At 69.3% G+C, this 24,738-nt stretch overlaps 1 protein-coding gene across 1 annotated transcript; it reads right to left on the bottom strand.

Annotated features, from left to right (window-relative positions):
* Window positions 1–848: 848 nt before the first annotated feature.
* PFKL (phosphofructokinase, liver type) lies at window positions 849–23,931 on the bottom strand. The gene is made up of 22 exons (XM_055313613.1): window positions 23,790–23,931; window positions 19,140–19,213; window positions 15,783–15,860; window positions 13,607–13,796; window positions 12,859–13,024; window positions 12,462–12,506; window positions 12,166–12,274; window positions 10,413–10,508; window positions 9,619–9,711; window positions 8,890–9,015; window positions 8,073–8,137; window positions 7,428–7,491; window positions 6,053–6,199; window positions 5,692–5,762; window positions 5,274–5,361; window positions 4,546–4,698; window positions 3,062–3,226; window positions 2,665–2,726; window positions 2,413–2,524; window positions 1,699–1,798; window positions 1,492–1,597; window positions 849–1,272 (listed from the first exon to the last, which is right to left on the bottom strand). Exons 1-22 carry the CDS (start codon window positions 23,872–23,874, stop codon window positions 1,125–1,127), a joined length of 2,343 nt encoding a protein of 780 aa, XP_055169588.1. The 5' UTR covers window positions 23,875–23,931; the 3' UTR covers window positions 849–1,124.
* Window positions 23,932–24,738: the final 807 nt, after the last annotated feature.

Raw genomic sequence — 24,738 nt, 5'->3', positions numbered from 1 at the left:
GCTCCGGTGTCCCCACTCACGCACAAGGACACGCATGCACTCACGTGTACACACACGCACGTGCATGCACACACATGCACGCTCAGGTTTCCAGGACCCAGGAACTTGTTCCTGGCCTCTCAAGACACTTGGGACCGTCCCCTCAGGGAGCTGTCCCCTCCTCGGACTGCCCCAGGACCACCCACACAGCAAGGAGGGTGTGGTGCCCGGGCCCCCACCACGCTGCTGCTCCCTCGAGTGACCGAGGCACCCTGCCAGGTCTTGGGGACGTGAAGGCAGCTGGAGGGACAGAGGGCCCCACCAGGTCCCTTGTCCCCACCAGAAGAAACCACGCAGGAACCCCCAAGGCCAGGGGCTCCCCACAAAACCCCATGAGTCCCCGAGCCTCCCCGAGCCTCCGCAGGTGCCACGGGCAGGAGCACAGGCCCGGAGCTGCGCTGGACGGAGCGCCCAGTCACCGCGGTGGGAACAGAAGTGGGCTGTGCAGTGAGCTCAGGAGGGACTGGGGTCCCCCCGAGGCTCAGCACGTCCTGGGGACCCTGGTGCCGGGACCGCACTGCAGAGCAAGGCTCCACGCCAACCCTAGAAGTGGCGGTGGACTGGCCCTCGGCTCCCGAGCTGTTTCTGACGGCCTCCCCCATCGCCCACCCCCACCAGGGTCTCCCAGGGTGCCTGCTCACCCCAGACACTTGCCCCCAAGGTCTTGGGTCTGAGACCCCAGCCCAGGCGGTCAGGGGGCTGGTCCTGAGACTGGGGGAGGCCAGGCCCGTGTGCGCGGCGGCAGATGACCACCCCCTGCCCTCCCTGGGACGTTCCACGGGGCCTGCTGCCCAGAGACTGGCGCTCTCCACGGTCAGGGTGATTTTATTTCTAGAAAAGGCGGCAAGCTCCGCTCTGCCCGGCAGCCAGTGCACACAGAAGGAGGTCACAGCGAGGGCCACGGGGAAGTGTCCCTGCACAGGGGTCCCCACATCCCCCGGGCCAGAAGGTGGGCGCCCGGGGGGCTCTGTGTCCGAGGGGAGCCCGGCGGGCAGCAGGGGCGAGGCCCTGGAGCCAGACCGAGAGGGCCGCGGCCCCCGCCCGCCTGCAGGCCCCAGGGAGGGAGAGGCAGGTGCGCCGCGGCTTCAGAAGCCCTTGTCGATGCTGAGGCTGCGGCGGGTGACGTGCTCCAGCTCCCCGGACACGTAGTCGGCCATGCTGATGCGGTAGTGCGCCAGCATCTTCAGCATGAGCCGCAGGTTCAGCCACCACTGCTCCCGGGGCATGCGGTGCCTGCCGCAGGGGGGTCGGGCTCAGGGCCGGGCACTGGGCCCCGACACAACCCTGGAGTGCGGCCTGGAGGGGGCGTCCGGTCCCCTCCCTCCGGGTCCTGCAGTCGGGGGGCACTCGGCCCAGGCTGGCGGGGTGAGGGTGGCACGGGGACGGCCCCGGGGACGGGATGGGGCGGCCGTGCAGGGTCGGGGCAGCCCACCCCCCTTCACAGGCACTCACTCAAAGTCTGTGACCTCCTTGAGCTCGGTGACGGGGCTGAAGGCCACCGCCTTCTTCTGCAGGCCGATCACGCAGGCCGAATCGGGGGCGTTGGCAAACACGCGGCCTGTGGACACAGGGCTTGTTGGCAGCCCCGGACCCCAGGGCCCAGCAGAGGGCAGAGGGCAGAGGGCAAGGTCAGCCCAGGGCCACCCCCCCACCACGCACCGTTGCGGTAGACGGCCCGCAGCTTCTCCGACATCCAGAGCATCGCCTTCACCCCCAGCTTCGTGCCGTAGTTCCGGTCAAAGGGGGTCGGAGCCCCGCCCTGGAAACACAGCGGGTGAGGGGAGCTCGCTGCCGCCCGAGGTAGGTGGGCGCTGCCAGGAGCCGGGCGGCCTGACCACCCTGCAACCTCAGGTGAGCACCCTGGGGCAGCGTGTGACCCCACCCCCTCCCACCCCCCGCGTCTGCATCTGTTCCCTCTGCCTGCAGCTCCCCGGCCCTTCTCCACCCCAAACCTCCAGCGGCTGGGTAGTGGGCTGCCCGCCCATCCAGGTGGTGGCCCCCGCGGGCCCCCGGCTCTGGCAGGATGAGCAAGCACCCGCAGAGAGGGGAGCCCTCGGGAGGGCTGGGAAACGGCACCACTCGGGTTCCCACAGGGCGCCCAGGAGGCCACGGGGTGGGGGGACCTGGCAGGGAGCAGGGGGCCGCAGGGGTCCCAGCCCTGCCCCTTCCTAGTGCTGAGGACTCTGCAGGGTAGGAGCCTCACCCTGCTCACCTGTCCTGAGGGATGACGAGTGCAAGGTGGGCATGAGGGGGTGGCGGGGTGACCGCGGGCATGTGCAGGGGGGAGGGCTCTCACCCTGCCGTGTCCCCCGGGCCCCTGGGCCCAGGTGCAGATGGAGGCAGAGGGCGGGGACCCGGGCTCCCACACCGTACCTGCTGCAGGTGGCCCAGGACGTTGGTCCTACAGTCAAAGACGCCCTTCCCCTCGGAGGAGTACAGGTTATACAGAAACTCCGTGGTGTAGTGCTCGTGGCACTTCTCGTTTCTGGAAGGAGGGACGAGGCCTGGGTGGGGCGGAGCCGGCTGGGGTCTCGTCCCGGACGCTGAGCCCCCATCCCTGCCCCCCAGGCCCCCGCGGCTCAGGGGGACCCCTCCCACCCGGCCCAGGCCCGCACGCAGCCTCACCGGAGCACGAGGCCCCTCTGGATGTCTGTCTTCATCTTCTCGGTCATGTGCTCCACGTTGGCCTGCGGGTGTGGGGGATGCGCGGGCTGAGCCGGCACCTGAGCCGGAGTCGGCGGCTGCCAGCCCTGCACCCGGCAGCAGCCCCTTGCTGTGTGGGACGGAGCCCAGACTCCCCCCGAAGCCAGGCGACCCGGGGGCCACGGGCAGGCCTGAGCTGGTGGCAGGAGGGCCGGAGGCCACGGCAGCCACGATGCGACACAGGGTGGGGAAGGGGGCTCGGAGGTCACACGCTGGGACCCCACAGGCAGGGACCCCCCGGCCCGCAGGGCTCCTCGCCCTGCACCCCAGGCCGGCTCCCAGGTGTCCCAAGAAGAGAAGGGCAGGGGGCTCGGCTCACTTTCAGGTCTTGGATGTTGAAAGGGTCCTCGAAGACGTAGGCGGCGTCGGCCCCCACGGCGATGCCGGTCACCGTGGCCAGGTAGCCGCAGTAGCCGCCCATGGTCTCCACGATGAACACGCGGCGCTTGGTGCCCGACGCCGACTGCTTGATGCGGTCACAGCTCTGGGGGACAGGGGCGGTCAGGGCCTTGCCCATGGGCCACAGGCGGCCACCGCACCCAGGGACCCAGGTCTCTCCCCGGAGCCGCCTGTGCAGGGGCCGGAGGCCAGGACGGTTCCCCACCTGCCCAGAGCATCACAGCCCCCTCCATGGGCTCCCTGCAAAGCGGGGTCCTCAACTGGAGCCACTGTGTGCCCAGGGGGATGGGGGTGTCACCAGCGCCTGGTGGGTGCAGGCCAGGGATGGGCTAAGAGGCTCACTGGGGCCTTAATTTTTCTCATCTGTAAATGGGCAAGTGACACTCTGGCCACAGCAGAGTCACTGTCCCGGGGGGGGGGGACCAGGTGACACATGAAGTTCATATTCTGCAGGTGCCAACAAGGATGTGACACAGGATACTTTTAACCCAAAAAGTTCGGAGTTTGGAAAGAAATTTAGAACATTAGAAAACTGAGAAAAGACAAAAACCAGTCGGTTTTTGGGGTCTGAACCACAAGGTGAAACCCCAAGTCAGAGACAACCAATCTCCAATGTCTGCCAAAGGACTGATATCCTACGTACGTCAAGAACACCTACAAGTAAAAAAATTCACCGAGAAAAAAAATGGGCAAAAAACAGAGAAAGGTATTTTTCCATAAAACCCTTAAGTGAGAGATCCCTGGGTGGCGCAGCGGTTTGGCGCCTGCCTTTGGCCCAGGGCGTGATCCTGGAGACCCGGGATCGAATCCCACGTCGGGCTCCCGGTGCATGGAGCCTGCTTCTCCCTCTGCCTGGGTCTCTGCCTCTCTCTCTCTCTCTCTCTCTGTGACTATCATAAATAAATAAAAATCAAAAAAAAAAAAAAAAACCCTTAAGTGAGCCAGAAACAGCAGTTCCACGCCAGCAGCCATCCAAGCGCTGGTTAAAGAGAACACCAGGCTTCCCGTCGTGGAAACAGAGGAAACAGGGCCGCGCGTGGTGCTGGCGAGAGGCCGGGTGGGGGTGAGCTCAAAGGAAAGCCCTGAACGCTCACGGGGCCTCTGGGTCGGCAGTTGGGGGGGTCTCCCGTCGTCTCATCTGCTCTACTCGCATCTTTCTCTTCCTACAGCATCGTGGAGAAGCTGCTCGGGTTCAGCCCGAGACCCCTGAGGACCCGGGCACAGGGGTGCTGAGCCCACGGGGAAGGGGGTCGGGGGGCCGCAGACGGGGTGGGAGGGGACAGAGCCACGGCCGGGCCAGCCCTGCTCCGACGACGGCGGCTTCCCCTGGGCACCCACCCTCGCGCGTCCTCGTGTGACCGTCCCCTGCACAGGACCGGGGCCTGCCGGGGCCCGGCGTCCTACCTCCATGGCGGCGTTGACGGCGGTGTCTGAGCCCAGACTGAAGTCGGTGCCCGGCACGTTGTTGCTGATGGTGGCCGGGATGACGCACATGACGATGCAGAGCTCCTCGTAGCGGCCGCGCGCCTCCACCAGCTGCAGCACCCCCTCATAGGCCTGTGGGTGCACGGGGGGGCGGGGCTCAGGGCGGCCCATGGGAGCAGGAGGCGGCGAGCGGGGGCTCCTGGGCCAGGGGGACATCCGCCCCCATGACCCGCCACGTGCCTGGGCCTCCCGCCCCCGTGGCCACGACCCAGGGAGCCCACCCGGGAGCCGGGCAGCCCAGGGCCAGGGAGGCTGGGCTCCCAGGAGGACAGGAAGGAGGCCCGCCCGCCCTGGAGGGACCCCCACCCGGGGTGCGGGCGGCGGGGGGCTGGGCAAGAACGGGAGCCGCTCCAGGGAAGGAACAGATGAGGAGGAGGCTGTGGGGCTCTCCGCCGCAGGCTGCCCCCCAGGAGCTCCTGAGGGCAGCACCCCATCTCCCCTCCTTCCTGCCACCCTACCCCCTCCTCTCCAGCACCCGGTCACCAGCACCCACAGACACTGTGAGGCCTACCTTGAGCCCCGCGGCCCCTCAGGCCCGTGGACATCCCTGACACGGGGTCCCCAGCAGGGGCCACCTCCGCGGCCCCGGGCCCAGAAGACACTGTCAGGTGTCCCCACCCCGCCCAGGGCCCCACGGCGGCCCTCACCTCAAAGCCCCCGATGACCAGCAGGGCGTGGATGTTGTAGGTGCGAATGTTGTCCACTATCTTCTCCATGTAGCTCCTGGGCAGCGTCCTGCGGGGGACGTAACCACGTTACCGGCGGCCAGGCCACAGGGACGCGCAGCCACACGGCATCTGCCCGCGGGGAGGGCCCCGGGCACCGTCCCGAGATTCCCGAGGTGGAAGCAGAGCCTCAGCGCCGGGGGACCCGCGGGGCCCAGAGCAGGGTGCGGAGGCCCGAGCCCCCGCAGGGACGGGGGACACCCGAGCACGAAGGGGCAGCCGGAGGACCTGTGGCCCCTGGTCCAGGGCCACGGGGCAGGTGTCCCCTCGCAGCCCCCACTCCTCCCGGGCCTGCCCGCAGGTTTCCAGCCCCGGAGGCCCGCGGCGGCCGGGAGCTCACCTCTTCGTCCCCAGCATGGAGCCACCACGGCCCAGCCAGCCGGCCACGTCGTGCCAACTCACCTCTTGTACCTGCGGGGGGTGGGGGTGCAGCCTCAGGGACAGGCGGGGGGCTCGCAGCCACTCCTCCTCGCTGCTCGGGGAGGGCACGGCCGGGGCCGGGAGGGGCCAGAGCAGCAGCAGGGGCGCTCACCCCTTCCCCAGGGCCTCTGACCCGCCTTCTCCGCCCACCTGACCTCGGCCACTGCCCGTGACCTCATGCCGCGAGCCCCCTGGTCCCCGTTCGCCAAGCAAGCAAGCCACGGGTGGGTGATACAGACCCAGCGAGCCCCCGCCCCACGCGCCAGCGCGGCCGCACCCACCTGACCCTTGGCCAGACCCTCGAAGCCGTCGTGTACGACGTACACCGTGTGGCCCTGGGAGATGCCCGACCGCACCGCCGAGCGCACGGCCGCGTTCATGCCAGCCGCCGGGGCCCCCACGTTCAGGATGGCCAGGGAGAAGTTGGTCTTGAGAGACAAGGGAGACAGGAACGTGAGCACGGGGCTGGGGACGAACCGCGGAGCCACGAGGACGGCACGAGGGGGCCCGGGTCCCGTGGCCGCCTGCACGCCGTCCAGCGAGTGGACTCCCCTGGGAAGGACGCACGTGTGTCCTTCGCCTCCATGAGCTTCTGGCAAGGACCCAAAGGAGCCAGGGAGCGAGCCCGGGGCCTCAGCCAAAGGCGTCAGCAGGACCGTGGTCGCTCTCAGCCGAGCGCGGCTGGTGGGCCGCAGCGGGGCGGCTTCGGACCAGACTCGGTGCCCGTCTGGAAGCTTCCAGCCATCACCCCACGCTCTGGGCTCAGGGCAGCCAGCGTCCCAAGCGCTTAGCGAGCGGCACGGCTGCACAGCGACGGGGCCCACGGACGTCACAGAGGTTCTCTAGGAGCCACGTTAACAAGGTGCAAAAAGCGGCAGGCGATGCCAGTGTGGGTCCCAGGGTTGGCCTAACCCCACGAACTGAAAGGTCACCTTGACCAGGAATCAACCTAAGAAACGCCCCGTGGGCTGTCACACCGGCTTCCCGGCCGTGTCCCCGGAGCCCTCGCTGGGCAGCTGCGTCCTGGGCGCCTCAAGGCCACATGTCCCCGGCCAGTGGCTCCGCCCGGCAGCGCAACCCTGGGGGGTCCTGGCAACACAGCCCTGCCGCCCCAGACGGGGTCACGGCCCAGCGGTCCCCGGAGGGGACAGAGACCACGCCACTGGTCCGGGGATGCGCCCCGTGCCTGACCAGCTCCTGGGACGAACGGAGACCCAGGATGGTCTCAACGGGACCCTTCCTCGTCCCCAGGGTCCCGGGAACGAGTCCTGCCATCATCCTTATCTTGAAGAAAGCCCGTTTCGCAAGGCTTTTAGCTATTTTAGAATGTTTCGTAAGCACTAGAGCCGCTCTGTCGGGACTTAAATCCGCGGACCTGACTTAATTGCCTTCAGTCGTTTGCTAAGCAAGCAGCCAAGGTCACCTCCAGGCCCAGACGCTGGCCGTTGGGGACCCGCTGGTCAAGCAAAGCTGCACCTCTCAGCCCACAGCTCAGCCCAGACAGGAGGGTGCTCGGAGCTCCCCGCTTCCCGGGCAGACCCCGACCCCGCGGGCGGGCGGCCCCCAGGGTGGGCAGTGGTGGTGCCCCAGGGACAGGCTCGAGGTGGCGGCGGAGGTGACAGGGACCCAGGGGTCCTGCGGCTCACACCACCTCACCTTCTCCTTGGAGACCTTCTGGTGTGCAAGCAGCTTGTAAATGTTCCAGTTGTTCTCAAAGCTCCTGGAAAGGAAGCCGGTCATGCATCATGCAGCCCCCAGCCCCAGCCCCAGCCCCACAGCTTGGCCACGCAGAAGCCGCAGGCCCGCCACCCCGCCCCTGTGGCTACCAGCCCGGCCGGGCAGCATCGCTGGGTGGCGGAGGAGCCCTGCACCACGCGCGGTCCGCACACCCCTCGGCGAGGCCGGGGCGCCGCATCCCTGCAACCAGCCTGTGGGGTGGGCGGCTCGGAGCAGGCGGGAGGCACGGGGACAATAATCAGAGCTGTGGGTCCGGTCCCCCCCCCCGCCCCTCTGGACCTGCCCCACCGCGGCCTCCTGTGGACGCCCCGCCCCAGCCCCCAGCCAGGCCGCCCTCTCCCCTCGCCCCTCACGGCAGCTCCTGCCTGCCCTCCAGCTGCAGGGACCGCCGAGCCCCCGTTCCTGCCGCTCGCTTCCCCCCGCTTGGCCACACACACTCAGCGGGAAGACGTGCAGCTCCACGTCCCAAGGCGTGCAGGTCCCGCGGGCCAGGGCCACACGGCGTGTCCGGCGGGCCCACCGAGCTGACGGCCGCTCCAGCGCCAGGCCCCGCCAGGCCCTCACCTGCCGCGGAGCTGGATGGCCTCGTCGAACCGCTTCTCGTCCATGGCCTTCTGCACCTCCTTGGTCTTCAGGGAAACAAGGAAACACTGCAGGAGGCCTGGTGCACATGCACGGCGGCCACCCGACGCGGCGGGCCTGTCCCCCACCCGCCCCGCCGTGGTCACCGCCAGGCCGGCGATCCGGGGGGCTGGCTGACATCAAGGGCCGCCTGGGCTTCCCCAGCGGGCCCACCCCCCAGCTCCATGGGGCCCCGGCAGGGCCTGGGGACCAGAGGAGTCTGGGCCCAGCCCCGCAGCAGAGGTCGGACCCGAGGCCTCTCCCAAGGTGGGGGTCCCAGGGAGGCCGGACCCCCACGCCCCCATGCCCCTCCCCAGCACGGGCCCTGCTCCAGCCTTGCCGAGTGTCTGCCCACGTCTGCTGAGTTACACGGTGGCCCTGGCCACCCACTTGCCCCCCGCCATCCTACCCCAAACACCCCACCCTGCCCAGCCTGCAAGGTCAGTCCAGGGCCAACGGCTCCAGGAAGCCATGTGGCCTTGGCTACCCCTAGTCCCCGCAGCTCCCACCCCTCGGGGCTCGTCCCTCCCCACCCGGAGGACTGGGGGCCTCGGGTACCCGGAGGCCACGACAGGAGGGGACCACCAGTAACAGAGGAGCAGCAGGACCCCGAGGGCGACGGGGTGGGGAAGGGCCGTGCAGCCCGCCTGCTGGGTGGGGCCCCGAGGAGGCCCTGGAGGGAGGGGGTGCTGCAGGGCCGGCGAGCTGGGGGCCCTCTCCCGGGAGCCCCACCTGGCCCGCCTGCAGGCCTGGAACTTACCACCTGCACACACTCCATGAGGGGCAGCCGCACGGACTGGTTCCCCGAGAGGCTGACCACGCAGGCCTGCGTGTCCGCTGTGGCCTCCAGCAGCGCCATGACGGCCTCCATGCCCATCTTGCTGCTCTGAGCAGGGAGGGGGCGGGCGGGTGTCAAGCAGGAGCCGCCCACCCGAGCCGTGGGCACGTGACCCTTCGGCTCTGGGGCCACGCTGGGCCAGGCCCCACACCACGCACCCAACGACCCCTCACCCTCAGCTTTCAGAGCCGTCCCCCCGACTCGCGCGCACACGCGGGTCGAAGCTTCTAGAACAGGCGGCACCAGAAATGACGTCATGTGACCACCACTCACAACAGCACCGCACCCCGGGGGCACGTGGCCACCATGGTCCCAGCCCCAGGGCAGCAGGTGCAGGCTGGAGACCATCTCTGGGGCTCCTTCCACGAACGCCGGGCCCCTGAGAGCTGGGGTGCGGGACTCGGAAGCACCGGACGTCACCCGGAAGGCTGAGCCGCGGGCCCGGCCCTCTGTGCACCTCCCTCCCCTGGAGACCTTGCCGGGGGGCCCGGAGCCCGGCGCTGACTGTGGAGCGTGGTGACGGGTGCGTCGCGAGACACAAGACCCCAGGCTGCGTCTCCCACCCACGGGGACACGGAGGGGCCGCGGCGAGGGAGCGCCCACCACGCTCACCCACCCCAACACCCAGGCCCAGAGCCAGGCCCCACCTACCAGGATGCGGTCAAACGCCGAAGGGGTCCCTCCCCTCTGCACGTGGCCCAGCACGGTCACACGCGTGTCGAAGCCCAGCCTCTGGACCACCAGCTGCTCATTGGGAGAGAGTCGGGGGGGACCTGGGTTCAGTGCCCACCCCACGGGCCCCTCACCCTGGTTCTCAGGGATGTCGGCTGTCACCCCCGGGGTCCCCGCACAGCCAGCTCGGGACTCATGCCCACGGTGAGAGAGCGTGGCCTTTCCCCGTGTGCACGGCCGTGTGGGCACGTGGGGCGCGTGTGGGGGCGTCCCCGCAGCCCAGCCTGGCCCTTAGCACCTCGGTGAGGCTGCACCGGGCCCCGTGGCTCTGGGCCCCCCGGCAGACGCCGTGGATGGGCCGGTTCCCGACCGGGGACACAGGGACAGGGCGGGAGGCCAAGGAGAGGGCATCGGGAGGACAGGGCCTGGGGCCCCGGGCGGAGGTCGCAGGGGAACACTCGGCGGAGTCGGTTCCTCAGCTGAGCGTCCTGCCCTGGGTGGGGGCTAGCGGGGGGCCCCCTGGGCAGGCCCGGTCCTGGGGTGAGGTGGGGCCTGCGCTGGGCCTGTGGGGCCAGCCTTCTCGGGGAGCCCCCGGCCCGCCCCCCGCCCACCCCCGCCCACCCCGCGTCTGGCTATCACCGGGAGCAAGGAAGCGCCCTCTGGGAGCTGCTGTCTGGGGGCCCCAGCAAGAGCACGTGGGGACTGCAGATAAAGGGGTGCCTGTCCCGAGGCCCCACCCGTCCCGTGGGACCCAGCCCCTGCCCAAAACTCACGTCCTTCACGTAGCGGGACGAGATGGGCTTCCCGTTGCGGTCGATGGCGCCCTCCGCGATGATGATGATGTTCAGTCGGGACCCCCTGCTCCGAGTCTAGGTCAGAGAAGCCCCGGGCTCGGCCGCCAGCCTGCAGGCACCTGCCCTGGACACGCCACCACCCACGTCCTCCCCCGAGGCCCACGGTCTACACGGGCAGGCGGGGGGGTGGACTAAGATGAGTCCACAGGGGCCCCGCTGCCCTCCAGGGGTGGGGAGGGGGCTGCAGAGGCTCTGGAGGGGAGCAGGGGGCCAGCACCCCAGGAACCAAGCAGGCAGTGCAGGCATTGGAGCAGGTGGGGAGCAGTCAGGACGGGGAGCACGTGGCCCTGCAGCCTCCCCAGGACTTGGGGCTGCCAGCAGGGACCGAGCGGCAGAGGGACCCTCAACCTAGGTCCCCGAGCCAACCCTGCCAGCGCTAACCTGGGACACCGAGGTCACCTCGAGCCTGTGACCTCATGGTGTGGACCACCAGCCAGGGCTTCCTGGACGCCCCCACACCCCTAGAGAGACACCCCTTCCCCTCCCCAGGCTGCAGAGGATCAAAGGTGGCACTGAAGGGACCCACAACACCCTGCGCCAGCCCAGGCTGGGGCTCAACACCACAAATCCAAAGTTCCCTGGGGAGAGCACTTCCCAGTCATGTGCTTCAAAAATATTCAGAACGTTCACTCTGGCCCATAAGCCCCCTGTGTGCCCCACAGCACCCAAAGAACCTAGAAAGGAAGACTCCCAGAGCAGCCCCCGTGAGCCCCAGCACAGGAGGAGGAGGAGTGGGAGTGGAGGGCTGCCTGGAGGAGGTGACGCTGGTGCAGGTGAGGTGCCACAGCCAGAGCCAGGGCTGCGGGGGGAGCAGAAGAGCAGGAGGTGGGCGGGGGGGGGGGTTACATCTGCACCTCACGGGTGGGGCCTTGGAGGCTCGGGGAAGCCGAGAGAGGGCCTGAGGCCTGACACAGAGCAGGGAAGGATCGACCCCGAGTGCAGGCCGCTTCCAGAACGGCCCCGAGTGCACAGCGACCAAGCCAAGGCCAGGTCAGCCAGGGACGCCACACGGCCCCGCTCCACGCGGTCAAGGCCACGAAGCCCCCACAGAAGGACAGGACTCGCCCCAAGGACAGGACATGGGCGCCTGGCTAGCCCCACCCGGACCTGCCCTTGGCCTCACAGGAGGACGGGGACAGAGCACCAGGGGATGTCTGTCCCTCATAGCAGCGAGGGCCCACGTGCTGACCCCCCCGGGCTTCAGAACCGAGGGACGGGCTGAGCCCCAGGCGGCCTGGGTGCTCACCCTGCGGGCGCAGGCTGGCCTGTGTGTGACCATCGGGGCACAATCTCGGATCCGGACCACAGCCCCCCGGTCCGGGGGTGGCCCTCTGTCCCAGCACCGCCCCCTGTCCACCAAGGAGCCAGGCCCGGCCGAGGGCCGACCTGCCCCAGCACCGCGGCTCCACCCTGAGGAGCCCAGAGCCGCGTCCCCAACGCCCCGGCCGCCCCCGACAAGGCCTCAGCCCCCAGCTGCCTCCCCAGCCCCACGGGGGCCTCCTCCCCTGGGGTCACTGCCCCACGTGCCATCCACCCGTCTTCCAAAGGCCACCTCCCCTGGCGCAGGCTCAGTGGCCACGGCCCCCTGGACGCCGGCATGACCCGCTCCCGCCCCTGCCCAGGTGAGCGTCCCCGAGCACCAGGACCTCCCGGGAAGACCCTCCGCACGCACCTCTCCGAGCCTCTCGCACATGAAGTTCTCCCAGCCGTCCTCGGGGGGCGCCTCCGGGATGAAGAGCCAGTCGGCCCCCGAGGCCAGGGCGGACACCAGGGCCAGGTACCTGGAGGAGCAGCCCAGTGGCGGGCCACAGGCGGTCACCGGTCACCGGCAGCCAGTCCAGCCCCCAGACGGGACACGCCCCGCCCAGCTCATTCCTCCAGCAGGAAGTTAGCACCTGCTGCGCTCCGGGCACCGGGAGGTGCCGCCCCCACCCCTGCTCCCCAACGACCCCCCTCCGTGTCCCTTACCCGCAGTGCCTTCCCATCACCTCCAGCACGAAGGTCCTCTGGTGGCTGTGGACAGACGGGGTGGGGGGCTCAGCGCTGCACCCGGTGGATGGACCCCACGGCCCAGGACCCCAAACAGCCTCATGGCACGGGAGCCGCGCCTGCTGTCCAGGCCCCAGCCCTGCCAGGGAAACGCCCGGGACAGAGCAGGTCCCCGGACAGCCGTCCAGCCCCGGGACAGCCGGGTCCCTGCCCGCGAGGCCATCGCACCCCAGCCGTCGGGCCATTTCAGCTGATCTACTCCCCGGGCGCGGGCCACTGACCTGGCGTGACCTGGCCATAGCCGGGGCGTCCCCGGCAGACGCACCCCTGCCCCGGGGCCCCAGGCCTAGCCGCGGCGGGCCGGGGCCTGGCTCACCTCTGGGCGGTGGTGGTGATGGCGTCGATGACCTCCATGATGCGGTGCAGGGCCGAGTCCGTGCCGATGGTCATGTCGGTGCCGCAGAAGTCGTTGTCGATGGAGCCCACCAGCCCCACGATGCTCAGGTGCGAGTAGGTCTGCGCTGTGCTCTCCGAGATCCTGCCTGGGCGGGCGGCCAGCCCTGAGCCCCCCGGCCCGACCCGCTCCCTCGGCGCCCCAGCCCCCGAGACTATGGTCCCAGCGGGTCCCAGGCTCAGAGCACCCCCCAGCCCGCCTCGTCCCGGGGTCCCGCGGCAGGGGTGGCGCGGCTGAACCACCGATGCAGGCCCGAGAGACCCCCCGGGAGCCCTGGGCGCACCCCTCCTCTCCGGGTCCCCACGAAGGCCACCAAACTGAACCCCAAGAGGTCACTTCCAACTGGCAACCTCGGGGCTTCCGTCTGCAGGTGACGAGGTCACCCCCGCCCGGGAACCAAGACAGACCGGACACGCCCACACGGCGTAGGATACCGTCCGGGGACCGCCGCCTCCACCAGGAGCAGGGACACTAGCCCTGACGCTGTGTCCCTGGGGGCCCTGGGCTCACAACTGACGCCCTCCCCAGGGGCCGAGCCCACCTAAGGCTCCAGGAGAGGCCGGGGTGGCCCTGACCTTGGGCCCAGCCCGGCGCCTCCCGCGTGCTGCCCTCGCCCTGCCTGGCCCCCCGGCCCCGACCCCCAGCACCGCCGCCCTGGGCCCCCACCCACCTGCCGCCACCAGCTCCTCCAGCAGGCTGCCCCACTCGCTGCGGAAGATGTCGGCGCCCGTCAGGCTGCCGTCCCCGCCGATGACGCACAGGTTGGTGATGCCGCGCTGCACCAGGTTGTAGGCCGCCGCCAGGCGTCCCTCCCGGGTGGTGAAGGCCTTACAGCGCGCGCTGCCGATGACGGTGCCGCCCTGCACGGAGCACACAGGCGCCGCCCTGCACACAGCCCTGGGGCGCCGCGGGGCGCAGACCCCGAGAGCCGAGGCGGGGCTTCCCTGGAACCTGGACGGGGCGCCCCCTCCCGGGGCCTCGTCCTTGCACGGAGCCCGGAGCTCGGGGGGACGGCCGCGGCTCAGGCTCGGGAGGTTCCAACTAGGACGCGGAGGGAGAGGGCTCTGAAATCTGACCCGGGCACACGCGTGCACACAGACACGCACACGCGCACACACAGGCGGCCGCCAGTGCCCAGAGCTCCACGAGGGGAACACGCCTGCAGCCGCGCGGCCCTTCCAGCTCGGCCGGGCTCCCCCAGGACGCGCCCCCGCCCCTCCCCGGTCACGAGACCCTGAGATCCTGAGACCCACCAGGCTGCACCCCGGACCTGAAGGGGTGGGACGGCGGCACCGCCCGGGGGTACGGGCCTCGTCCTCCCGTCTGCCCACCCCCGCCCCGGCGGGATGGACGGAGCCTCCCAGGGCTCCTCCTGGAAATGCTCGGCTTTCCTCCCAGGAGCCCCTCCTGTCCCTCTTCTCCTTCCTGCCCTCTCCTGCCCCCTCCTGTCCCTCTGTGCCCCAACCCCTCTTTCCCTTCCAGCTCCCTCTGTACCCCGTCCCCTGTCCCCTCTGTACCTGATCCCGTCCCGTCCCCATCCCCTCTGTTCCCTCCTGCCCCTCCTCTCCTGCACCCTCCATCCCCTATCCCCTCTGTCCTCGTCCCCTCTGTCCCCTCCTGCACCCTCCATCCCCCATCCCGTCCCCTCCTGCCCCATCCCCTCCTGCACCCTCCATCCCCTGTCCCCTCTGTCCCCGTCCCCCCATCCTGTCCCCTCCTGTACCCTCCATCCCCCATCCCCTCTGTCCCGGTCCCCGTCTCCTGTCCCCTCCTGCCCCGTTCCCTCCTGCTCCCTCTGTCCCCCTGTCCCCTCCTGCCCCTGTCCCCTCCAGTCCCTCTTCCCCTCCCACTCCCTCCTGCATCCATGCTCCGGGCTCCCTGCTCCTCCCCAGACACCAGCTCTTCCCAGGCCCCTCCAAGACCACTCGACGCTGCTTCACAGCCCGGCTCAGGACTCAGCCTAAAGCCCCTTCCCCGGGGCTGCTCGCTCAGAACAAGGAGGCCACAACCACCCAGACCCTGGGCCACAGCAAATGGCCAGATCGGGGCCTGAGGTCTGAAGACACCTTCCCTAGACCCCTGGGCTGGGGGACAAGGAGGTGACCACGGGCACGGCGGGGCTGGGGGTGTCCAATGAAGCCCAAGAGCAAGGCTCAGCCATGCCCCAGTGGACTGACCAGATCGGGGACAGCAAGCTGGCGCCTGGGGGAGCAGGTCCAGCAGAAACGCCCGTCCTGGGCAGGAGGGGACGGGGCAGGAGGGGTCGGCAGTGCCCGGGCACCAGGGTCCAGCCGGCCCCCCAGAGCTCCTGCTGACCCATGTGTGGCTTACAACCATGACCGGCCACTTGAACAAAGAGGACATCGGCTGGTGGCCGGGATAAATGGGTGGCATGTGCCCATGCGACCCGGTGCTGTGGTGCACAAGGGTCACAGAGCACCTCTCCAAGAACCCGCGGCCTGAGCAGGGTGTCCATCCCCATCCTCTGTGAGCAAGCCGGGGAAAGACGCCCGCTCGCCCGCTCGCCCGCGGCCTCGGCCCCTGGGAAGCTCAGAATGAGGACCACAGGGAAGACCAGGTGGAGGCTGCAGGGGCCACGGGGAGGCGCGGTACACGGTTCCCCAAGGGTCTTGACCCCTCCCACCCCTCGCTGAAAACCAGGAGTGGACACTTATAGCAGAGACATCCTGGGACCACCAGGTCCCTGTGACCCCTGGTCAGCCTGAGCCCACCCGCTGCAGGACAGCGGACGTGTGCACTTCTGTGCGGGTGTGCGTGCTTATGCGTGTGCATGTGTGTACACGCGTGCTCACAGACAGAAGGGGCCACCCCGCCGCAGCCCTTACCAGCTGGATGATGTTGGAGACGCTGAGCCAGTTGGCCTGCTTGATGTTCTCACCTCCTTCCACGAGACCCTCATAGCCCTGAAACCAGAGGGGACGGTGTGAGCCAGGGCCCCCCGGCCCTGCCGGGGGGGGGGAGCTGCACACCCGAAGTTCCGCCCTAACCCTAGCAGACCCCAGGGTCCTGACCACCGAGGCTCCCCTGCACCCAGAGCCTTGGGTGACAAAGCTGGGGTTGGCCAGCAGTCACGGGCTATCAGAGGGAGAGGCCCGGGGCACCCAGCTGGCCCTTCCAGAAGCCCTGCTGCGGCACAGACAGCATTAACACGCGCCAGAGGCTGGCCAGTGGGCCCTGGTGGGGTGGCCCCTGGATGGACGGCCCCTGGGTGAGCTCCTGAGCCCCACCGCGCACCAGGTCACCCCCCAACAGGCCCCATGGTGAGCAGCCCTCCACCCAGGACGGTCCCTGCAGAGGAAGCTACCGTCCTGCCTCCTACGGGCACTGGCTAGATGTCAGCCACATGCAGGGACGCGTGCCTGTCCGTGCCAACACACATTTGGGGGTCACACGTGTCTATGGATGGGCCTGAACGTGGGGACTTGGGAGCATGAACCTGACGTGCTCACGGCCACCTCCTCACCAGCCGGCAACACAGGCAGGACTCCTGGGTGCTCACCCCGCAGCGCTGGGCCACCCTCTCCTTCCCAGGAGCCGAGTGTCGGTCCCAGCAGGTGGCTCTCACTTGAATTCCCCTGATGACCACACGCTGCTTCCCTGGGACCCAGGCCGCCAGCCACCTGCAGGGCCTCCGGGAGGAGGCGGGTTCCAGCGTCTCGCCCAGCAGCCTACCCCCTTCCTAACTGCAGGGCTCTTCCCCTCCGGATATGGGGCGGGTGCCCTTGTAAGTAGTGCCCGTGAGAGGGTGCCCATGAGAAGACCCAGCAGCACTGCATGGAGAGGACCAAGGCCGCCGCCTCCCTGCAGCCCTCCCAGCACCTCCAGGGAAGCCGTAAACAGCCACTGTCCTGCCTGGGGCCGGGGCCCGGCCTGGCTCTGGATATCTGCTCCCCAACCCCCCGCGTGCTTCCTCCCCTCGGGCCAGTTCATCCTCGGTCCATCACCTGGGCCCACAGGGTCCCGGGCAGCAAGGCGCTGGGGCGGGCAGGGCAAGTGCTCCCACTCCCGTGGTGGAGGAGGGGGCAGGTGCCACCCTGCCAGGAAGCAGAGCGAGGGTGCCTGTGGCCACAGGGGCACTGGGACCCCAGTCTGAGGGATCACAAGGCCACTTCCTCCCTCCGCATCTCCCTCCGACGCTTTCTGCCATTAGGACGGAAGCCGATCCCTCCCCCCAACCCAGGCACCAAGACGCCTGAAAAACAATGTGCAGACCCCCAGCAGTGCTGACCCCCAGTGGTGCTGACCCCCAGCGGTGCTGACCCCCAGCGATGTAGACCCCTAGCAGTGGACACCTCCAGTGGTGTAGACCTCCAACGGTGTAGACCCCCAGCAGTGCAGACCCCCAGTGGTGCAGACCCCCAGCAGACAGTGCCCAGAGCAAGCAGCCCCGCCAGGCAACACTCAGGCCTCAGCAGCCCAGGACTGGGTACAGAGCACGCGCACCATGGCGGCCTGGCCCCTGCCCCAGTGCACACCCAGCATCCCTGGAGATCCAGACGCAGCAGGGCAGCTTGGCTGGAGTCCAGGTAGACTGGACTCCTCTCCTCTCCTAGCCGTGGAAACTTCTAGAATGTCATGCATGCCTCTACCCACTTTGTGTCACCCTGCCCCCACCCCCAAGCAGGCCCAGCCCTATGGCAGCTCCCTGGGTCACCTCTGAGCTCAGTGACAGCAGACCCGCTTCCCAACCTTCTGGGTGTCCGCACTGGGGAAAGCGCTTTTGCTCGCGGTGTTGCAATGGCTTCTGTGCCCTGACTTCCCCACTTCACAGAAGGAACAGATCACAGTCAGGGACGTAGGGGACACACCTGTCACCTATACACACTCAGGGAGCCCAGGCTAGGACCCACCCCGCCCTGTGTGAACGGTACTTGTCCCTGGAGACACTCCCCCTGACCCCCAGAATGTTCTAGAAGGTTCTAGAACGTTATCAGGCATGGGCCCCACATGCCCTACTCCTGAGACTCTGAGACATCAACTTTGCCGTATCCCCCCATCCAAGCCTGGTCTGAGGGTCTAGAGCCCCATGTGGTTCAGGGGACGGGGGGCTGCACATCTGCTCGCTCTTTCATTTACTCAGACATCCTCCTGCAGCCAAACATTGGGCACAGACGGGCCCAGATGAGGCCAGGGTGAAGGGTCAGGGTGAGGCCAGAGTGAAGGGCAGGGGTGAAGTGGCAGGGTGAAGGGGCAGGGATGAAGAAGTAGGATGAAGGTGCAGGGTGAAGGGGCAGGAGAGAAGGGGCAGGGTGAAGGGAGCAGGGTGAAGGGGCAGGTGAAGGGCCAGGGAGAAGGGGCAGGTGAAGGGGCAGGGGTGAAGGGCTGGGGAGAAGGGGCAGGTGAAGGGCAGGGGTGAAGGGCTGGGGAGAAGGGGCAGGTGAAGGGCAGGGGTGAAGGGCCGGGCAGAAGGGGCAGGTGAAGGGCAGGGGTGAAGGGCCGGGGAGAAGGGGCAGGTGAAGGGCAGGGGTGAAGGGCCGGGCAGAAGGGGCAGGTGAAGGGCAGGGGTGAAGGGCCGGGGAGAAGGGGCAGGTAAAGGGCAGGGGTGAAGGGCTGGGGAGAAGGGGCAGGTGAAGGGCCGGGGAGAAGGGGCAGGTGAAGGGCAGGGGTGAAGGGGCCGGGGCAGGCCGAGGGAGCGGGGAAAGCTGAGCAGGCTGGGTCCCTACAGTCTAGGTAAGAAGTGGAAACAAAGTAACAGCCGAGCCCAAGGCCACCAGGCCCAGGGGATCCCACAAGCCTGCGGCTGGAGCTCGGTGTGGGCCCAGGAACCGAGGCTGGAGGGTCAGCCTCAAATGTGACACAGGGACAAGGCTGGGGGCACGGTTTGGGGGGGTCACCACGGCCGGGGGGGGCACAGCCAGAACAAGAAGGCCATCTGGCCCCGTGGCTCCTCCAGGTACTTCAGGGCCCGCCCCGTGCGCCCTGGGCCTGCCAAGGGGTGCGGGAGGGCTGGGGCCCCAGGATGGGGTGGGGAGGACCCCGGGCAAGGGTGAGGTCCCGGGCCTCCAGGGCCACAGCTCCCCTCCGCCCTGCACCTCAAGGCCCACCCCACAGACACCCAGGGAGGGCTCCCCACCCGCACCCCAGGGCCGGGCCTCCCCATCCCCACCCCTGCTCTCTGAACCAGGACCGTGGCCAGCTGTCCACCCTCCCCCCTCCACACCGCGCCAGCCCGGTGACCTTACCTCGTAGATGAGGAAGACCTTGGCTCCCACGTAAATGCCCATGCGCGTCACAGCTCTGACGGCCGCGTTCATTCCTGCAAGGGGGTGAGGGCAGCAGCCATCAGTGGAGAGTGTGCGGGGCGGGCACGGGACCATCGCCCTGCACCTCGGGGCCCCAAGCCGGGGGCTCGAGGTCCAAGCCCGGGGAGCCCGGTCAGGCGGGGGGGACCCCAGCAGGGCCGCCTGACTCTGCACGCGGGGTTACAGAAGCCGGCTGGATGCGGCTGCGCCCACGTGGGCACCAGGGGTGTGCAAATGCTCGACCCTGCCTGGCCTCGGCCACCCCCGGGTGCTCAGCAGAGCCCCCACCCTCCTGCCCCGCAGGCCAGGCCCCGCCTCGGCGATGAGGACCAGGGAGCTCAGGGCGCACTCTGAGGGCGGTGCCCACAGGCCCCGAGGCCAGGAGCACCCCCACCCCTGCCCCATGCCCTGGGTGGGGGGGGGCACCGTGACACAGGAGAGGACGGTGCCCCCAGGGTGCCCCAGGGCCAACATCGACTGGGGCGCCCAGCAGCCCGGGCAGTGCAGCCAGGCACGCTCCGGCTCCTGCCCTCCAGCCCACGGCCAACAGGGCCCCCAGGCTCCAGCAGGGCACCCTCCTCCCTGTCGCCCAGCCCCAGCCCGGGCGGGCAGCTGCCCCTCCCCCCACCGCAAAGACCAGCGCGTGCGCAGGGCGGGAGGAGGCGCAGCACACGGGAATGCTCCACGCCCACAGGAACCTCAGCTCCTTCCAGTGGCCGCCGAGGCCCCCAGAGGCCAGGTGTCCGCGTGAGGCCCCGCCCTCGGGAGCGGCAGGCAGCGGGCGCTCAGGACGTGCACCTGCATGGAGGTGCCCGGAGGTGCCCGGCTGCTCTCCGACAGCGGGAAGGGGCCCGGCCTGGGGAGCAAGTGCCCACAGACCAGGGGGCAGAGCTGCGGGTGCAGGGGCACCCAGCAGGGGCACACATCGGGTCGGGCTACCCGCTGACGCAGGGGCGGGGGGTGGGGCCAGACTGCAGAGGCGCCCCAAGCTGGTCTTCCCCAGAGGACCACCGCCTGCTCCTCCTGCCTGCCTTGCTGGGAGCGCACTCGCGCATCCTGGGCTCTGTCCCAAGCTTCGGAGCTTGTCCCCCGAGGAGGCCCCTGCAAACACCAGGCGTGGCCGAGACCCCAGAGCCCCTGCCCTCGGGTCGCCCCGAGCTGGGGGAGGCAGGCAGGGCCTATGGGCTCCAGTACGGGCAGCAGCGCATGGCTCCCGGGGTCCCTCACGGCGTGTGCTCCACAGGATGGCCCCAACGTGAGGACTCTGCCCCTCTACCCTGGTTACACGAGTCTCCCCAGGTCTGCAGCCTGGAAGGCAGGGCCCAGGGGGACAGAGCAGGTCACAACCAGGGCTGCAGGGAGCACGAAGGAGGAGCCCAGCAGACAGACTGTCTCCCACACACAGGCTCAGGGCACAGGCTCCCAGGAGAGCGCGTGGTGCCTTTGCTACCATGCCCCGTTCCACAGGGGAGACGCCCGGGTCCCAGCGGAGGGGAGGGACCTGCTGGAGCCCCAGCGGGTGAGGGCAGCAGCAGGAGGTACCCTGACTCCTCCTGGGCACAGGGAGCCCCGGGTCCTGCTGCCTGAGGTCCAGGGGCAGGAGCACCCAGATGTCGCAGGGACAGAGCACAGAAGCCAGCCGGGACCTGACCTGGCCACACTTGCAGCTTATGCTCCTGACTTCAGCAAGAAAATCCTATTTCTAAAGAAATCATAAATGTCTCCCGACCCCCCCCCCCCGCAAAGCTTCCTGTACCCCCACCCCACCCCCAGTCCCTGGCCAGCCCAGATTTTCCACTTTCTGGTATCTCTGGGTCCACTGTAGGGTCAAGGTCCAAGCCCCACCCTGGCCCAGGAGGTGAGGACAGAGGCCACGAGTGGGGGGCAGGCGGAGGGGAGGGCAGTGGCCAGGGACCCAGGCCCACGTCTGACCAAGTCTCCTCGGTGCCCCCTGGGCAGGCCAGCCCTGGGGGCACATCATCTCAGCAGCCCGCAGGTGGGCTTGCCGGGCCCAGATGGCAGAGGCCCCCAGGGTTGTGCTGCCACCTTCAGCCTTCCAGACCCCGTTATGTGACAGCGAGAGACTTTGACAACAGGACTGTGCCAGCTGCCACGGAGACGCGGCCCGAGGGCTAGCTCTCCCTATGCCTCACTGTAAGCTGCTTCTTAAAAAAGCCTTTTAACTGTCCTTTAATCTGCTTTTCCTTCTCCAAATAAATCCTAGGCGGCAGCCCCAAGCCCGAAGCCCCGGGGGGGTCAGAAAAGCAGGCAGGAGAGCAGCTGCGGCCTCCCAGACTGACCCAGGACCCAGGACCCCCGACCCTCCCATGGGCCACAGAGACACCAAGTGAACTACTGTCTGAAGTCCAGGCGTCTGTGTCTCGCATGACCTTTCTTTATCAGCTCCCAGAAAAACAAATGTGTGAGAAAGTGGTGGCCATGCGGTGACAGTGGGCTCAGAGGGACAACTCTAATTGTAGGCTGGGAGCCCGGCTGGGATGATGCCAGGTCGTGGGGTGGGGAGCTAGTGGGGTCCGCGCCTGCAGAGACAGGACACCCAGGTCCACACCTGTCTCTGGGAGAAGGAGGCGGGTGGGGGGCAGAGAGGGACACCTCCTGGGGGTGAGACTGAGGGGTGGGAGCCGTGGGCAAGCGGCGCCAGTTTATAGCCTTCTAGGTACTTCGGCACAAAGTACCCCCCTCCTGCCTTCCCACAATGAGCTGGCAGGAAGCCTGAGGCCCGAGCCTGCAGAGGATGCTCCGTCCCCTCCTGTGTTTACAGAAGGGGAAGCGCTTGGGTCAAGCCCGAGCCTGGTCAGGTCTGCTCCTGCCTGAGGCTGGCTGGGATTCACGCATTCCAACGAATGCAGGCGTCAGCATGGGCGAGGGCCGTGCCCACCAGGGTTCCCATGCTCCAGGGCACGCGGGGTGCCATCAAGTCCCTATGAGCTCAGCCTTTATTTGGAAGGCAACAGGGCCCCTAAGCTGAGAACCTGCCCTCTGGAGTCAGATCGTGGGGGCAAAGCTGGCAAGAGGGCAAGCCAGCCCAGGGCCTGCACCCACTGACTGCTTTCGGGAATTACACCCCAGAAAGGCCCATTCTCCCCAGGATAACGGCTGGCCCTTGCATTTTCCTTCCGGCATCGGCCCGAACCCTAAACTCGGAACCTGTGGAGTCGCCCTCCGTGGCTGCTCCAACCAGAACCGTAGGTTTCCCGTCTACAAGTCAGAGAGCACACGGGAGGGAAGCAGAGGCCGCCGCAGTCAAGGCACGTGGCGGGCGGCCGGGGGCGGGGCTCAGACAGGCTGCGCTCTCACCTGGTCCCCCCGGCCAGGCTGGCAGCACCCTCACTGCCAGAGCCCCTTCCGCCCTGACCCCTCGGCCACCCTCTGCTTAGCCTGTGCCAGGAGAGGGGCAGGGTCATACCATCCGCAGGCTTTGTGCCCGTCCCTAAATGAGTGCCACTCCACCTTCTCAGCCCCGCTCAGGTGCTGCTGCTCCTTTGTGCACGCGGGAGCCTGGGTAGAGACCCCTGTGTCTGCGGGAACCAAGGGAGGAGGCGTCTATCCTCCCACACCTGGGCATGATCCCACCGTCCAGGCATCATCCTTCCCCGAGGCCGCCCTCCAGGGCTGCCCACCTCAGCGCTGCCTGCCAGGAGCCGCCACTGCCCAGCCCACAGGCAACAAGTGCTCCGGCCACCGGGGCTGCGGACTGCGGGCTGCGGACTGCGGACTGCGGACGTGCAGCAGGGCACGCTGCCTGCCAGCCCCGGCCGGAGCCAGAAGGCCCCCCACAGCTGTGGACAGACGGACGGACGGGGGCTAGTTCTCTCTGCCCTCCGGGCTGGTGAAAGCCTCTCCGTCCCACCTCCTCTGTGCTCCGGAATGGGGAAGCAGGGATGTGCGCCTGCATTTCCCGATGGATCGGGACGGAGGCGGACGCCCATCCCGGCCGGGCAGCCACCCCTGCAGCGGCCCAGGCGCCCTGGGGCTGGGGTGTGCGGGTGGCCGAGCTGCTGCGGCGGGGCAGGGGCACACGGGCCAGCCCAGGCCAGAGGCCCCGGAGAGCAGCCGTCAGGGCGAGCCCAGGCTGCGGGCCGGGCTGCCGGGCGCCAGGGCGCAGGCCACCGGGACGTCCGGGGCGCCCCTGCACGGGGAGGACGGGTCTGCGCTCCAGGAGGCCCCCGAGCCCAGCCAGCGCCCTCCCCGCAGGCCTCCAAGCCGAGGGCTGCTCCGGGGTGCGCCACTCCCTGCCCCGCCAGCCCGGATGGGGCGGGAGGCGCCGCGGCCCCAGGTCGCGCGTGGGAACCAGGAAGGGCGGGCCCCCGGCCGGGGGGGGGGGGAGGGGGGCGGGGCCTCAGAGCCCGGCGACCTCGGGGGAGCGGGGACCCCGCGGAGACCGGGCCGGGGCGGGGGGGCGGGGGGGGCGCCGGGGGCCGCGGCCGCGCGGACACACCCCCGCGGCCGGGGCGGGGCGAGGAGGCCGTGGCGGGCGGCACGTCCGCGGGCAGCGCGGGGGCGGGGGCGGGACCGGGTCGCGCCCCGAGGGCCCCGGGGACAGGCCGACGCCCCCCGCCCCCCGCGCACCTTGCGCGTCGCCGCCGCTGGTCAGCACGCCGATGGCCTTGCCGGCCCCGGACATCCGCAGCTTCTCCAGGTCCACGGTGGCCATGGCGGCGCCGACACGGGCCGCGCTCGCTCCCGCCGGGGCCGCGCACCGTCCCCGGGCCCGCCCCGCGCCGCCGTCCCCGCCCCGCGCCACGTGTGAGGTCACGGCCGCCTGCAGTCGGCGAGGGGGCGGGGCCGGGAGGCAGGGGGCGGGGCCGGGAGGCAGGGGGCGGGGCCGGGAGGCCGGGGCCATGGAGACGGGGGCGGGGCCTGGGGGCAGGAGTCATGGAGACGGGGGCGGGGCCTGGGGGCAGGAGTCATGGAGACGGGGGCGGGGCCTGGAGGCAGGGGCCGTGGAGACGGGGCGGGGCCGGGGACGGGGCGTGGCCTGGAGGAAGGGGCCACGGAGACGGGGGCGGGGCGGTGGGGGCGCGGCCGGGAGGCGGTCCCCAGGTCGCGGGGCCCGGGCGCCAAGCCGCGCCCCCACCGCCCGCGGAATCGGCGCCCAGGCCCGGCCCGCCCGGCCGCCGATGCTTTCGGCTTCCAGACCTGTTCCGTGGCGCGAACGCGTCGCGCTGCCCGACAGTCCGCGTCCGGGGCCCCCGGGGCCATCCCAGCAGACCCGCCGGCCCCGCGACCCCTGCGAAGTACCTGCAGGTCGAGGCCCGGCCGGTTTTGACTTTGCTTTTCAAGAAGTCGGTTCCGGGGGCAGCCCTGGGGGGCGCAGCGGTTTAGCGATCTGCAGCCCAGGGCGCGATCCTGGAGACCCGGGATCGAGTCCTGCATCGGGCTCCCTGCGTGGGGCCTGCTTCTCCCTCTGCCTGGGTCTCTGCCTCTCCCTCTCTCTGTCCCTCATGAATAAATAAATAAATAAATAAATAATCTAATTCTTTAAGAAATCGGTTCCGGGAGCCCAGTACCCCTGCGT

This window comes from Nyctereutes procyonoides, unplaced genomic scaffold (assembly GCF_905146905.1).
Source record: "Nyctereutes procyonoides isolate TBG_1078 unplaced genomic scaffold, NYPRO_anot_genome, whole genome shotgun sequence".
Classification (NCBI taxonomy): domain Eukaryota; kingdom Metazoa; phylum Chordata; class Mammalia; order Carnivora; family Canidae; genus Nyctereutes; species Nyctereutes procyonoides.
This window is presented reverse-complemented; position numbering and strand designations above follow the sequence as displayed.

What these genes read in the sequence shown, in the direction of transcription:
- PFKL (XM_055313613.1), bottom strand. Translation starts at nt 23,874, where the DNA reads ATGGCCACCGTGGACCTGGAGAAGCTGCGGATGTCCGGGGCCGGCAAG. An exon ending in ATCACCACCACCGCCCAGAG is followed by an intron (nt 12,507 to 12,858) that starts GTGAGCCAGGCC and finishes GTCTGTCCACAG; the next exon opens with CCACCAGAGGACCTTCGTGC. An exon ending in AGAAGGTCTCCAAGGAGAAG is followed by an intron (nt 6,200 to 7,427) that starts GTGAGGTGGTGT and finishes TTGTCTCTCAAG; the next exon opens with ACCAACTTCTCCCTGGCCAT.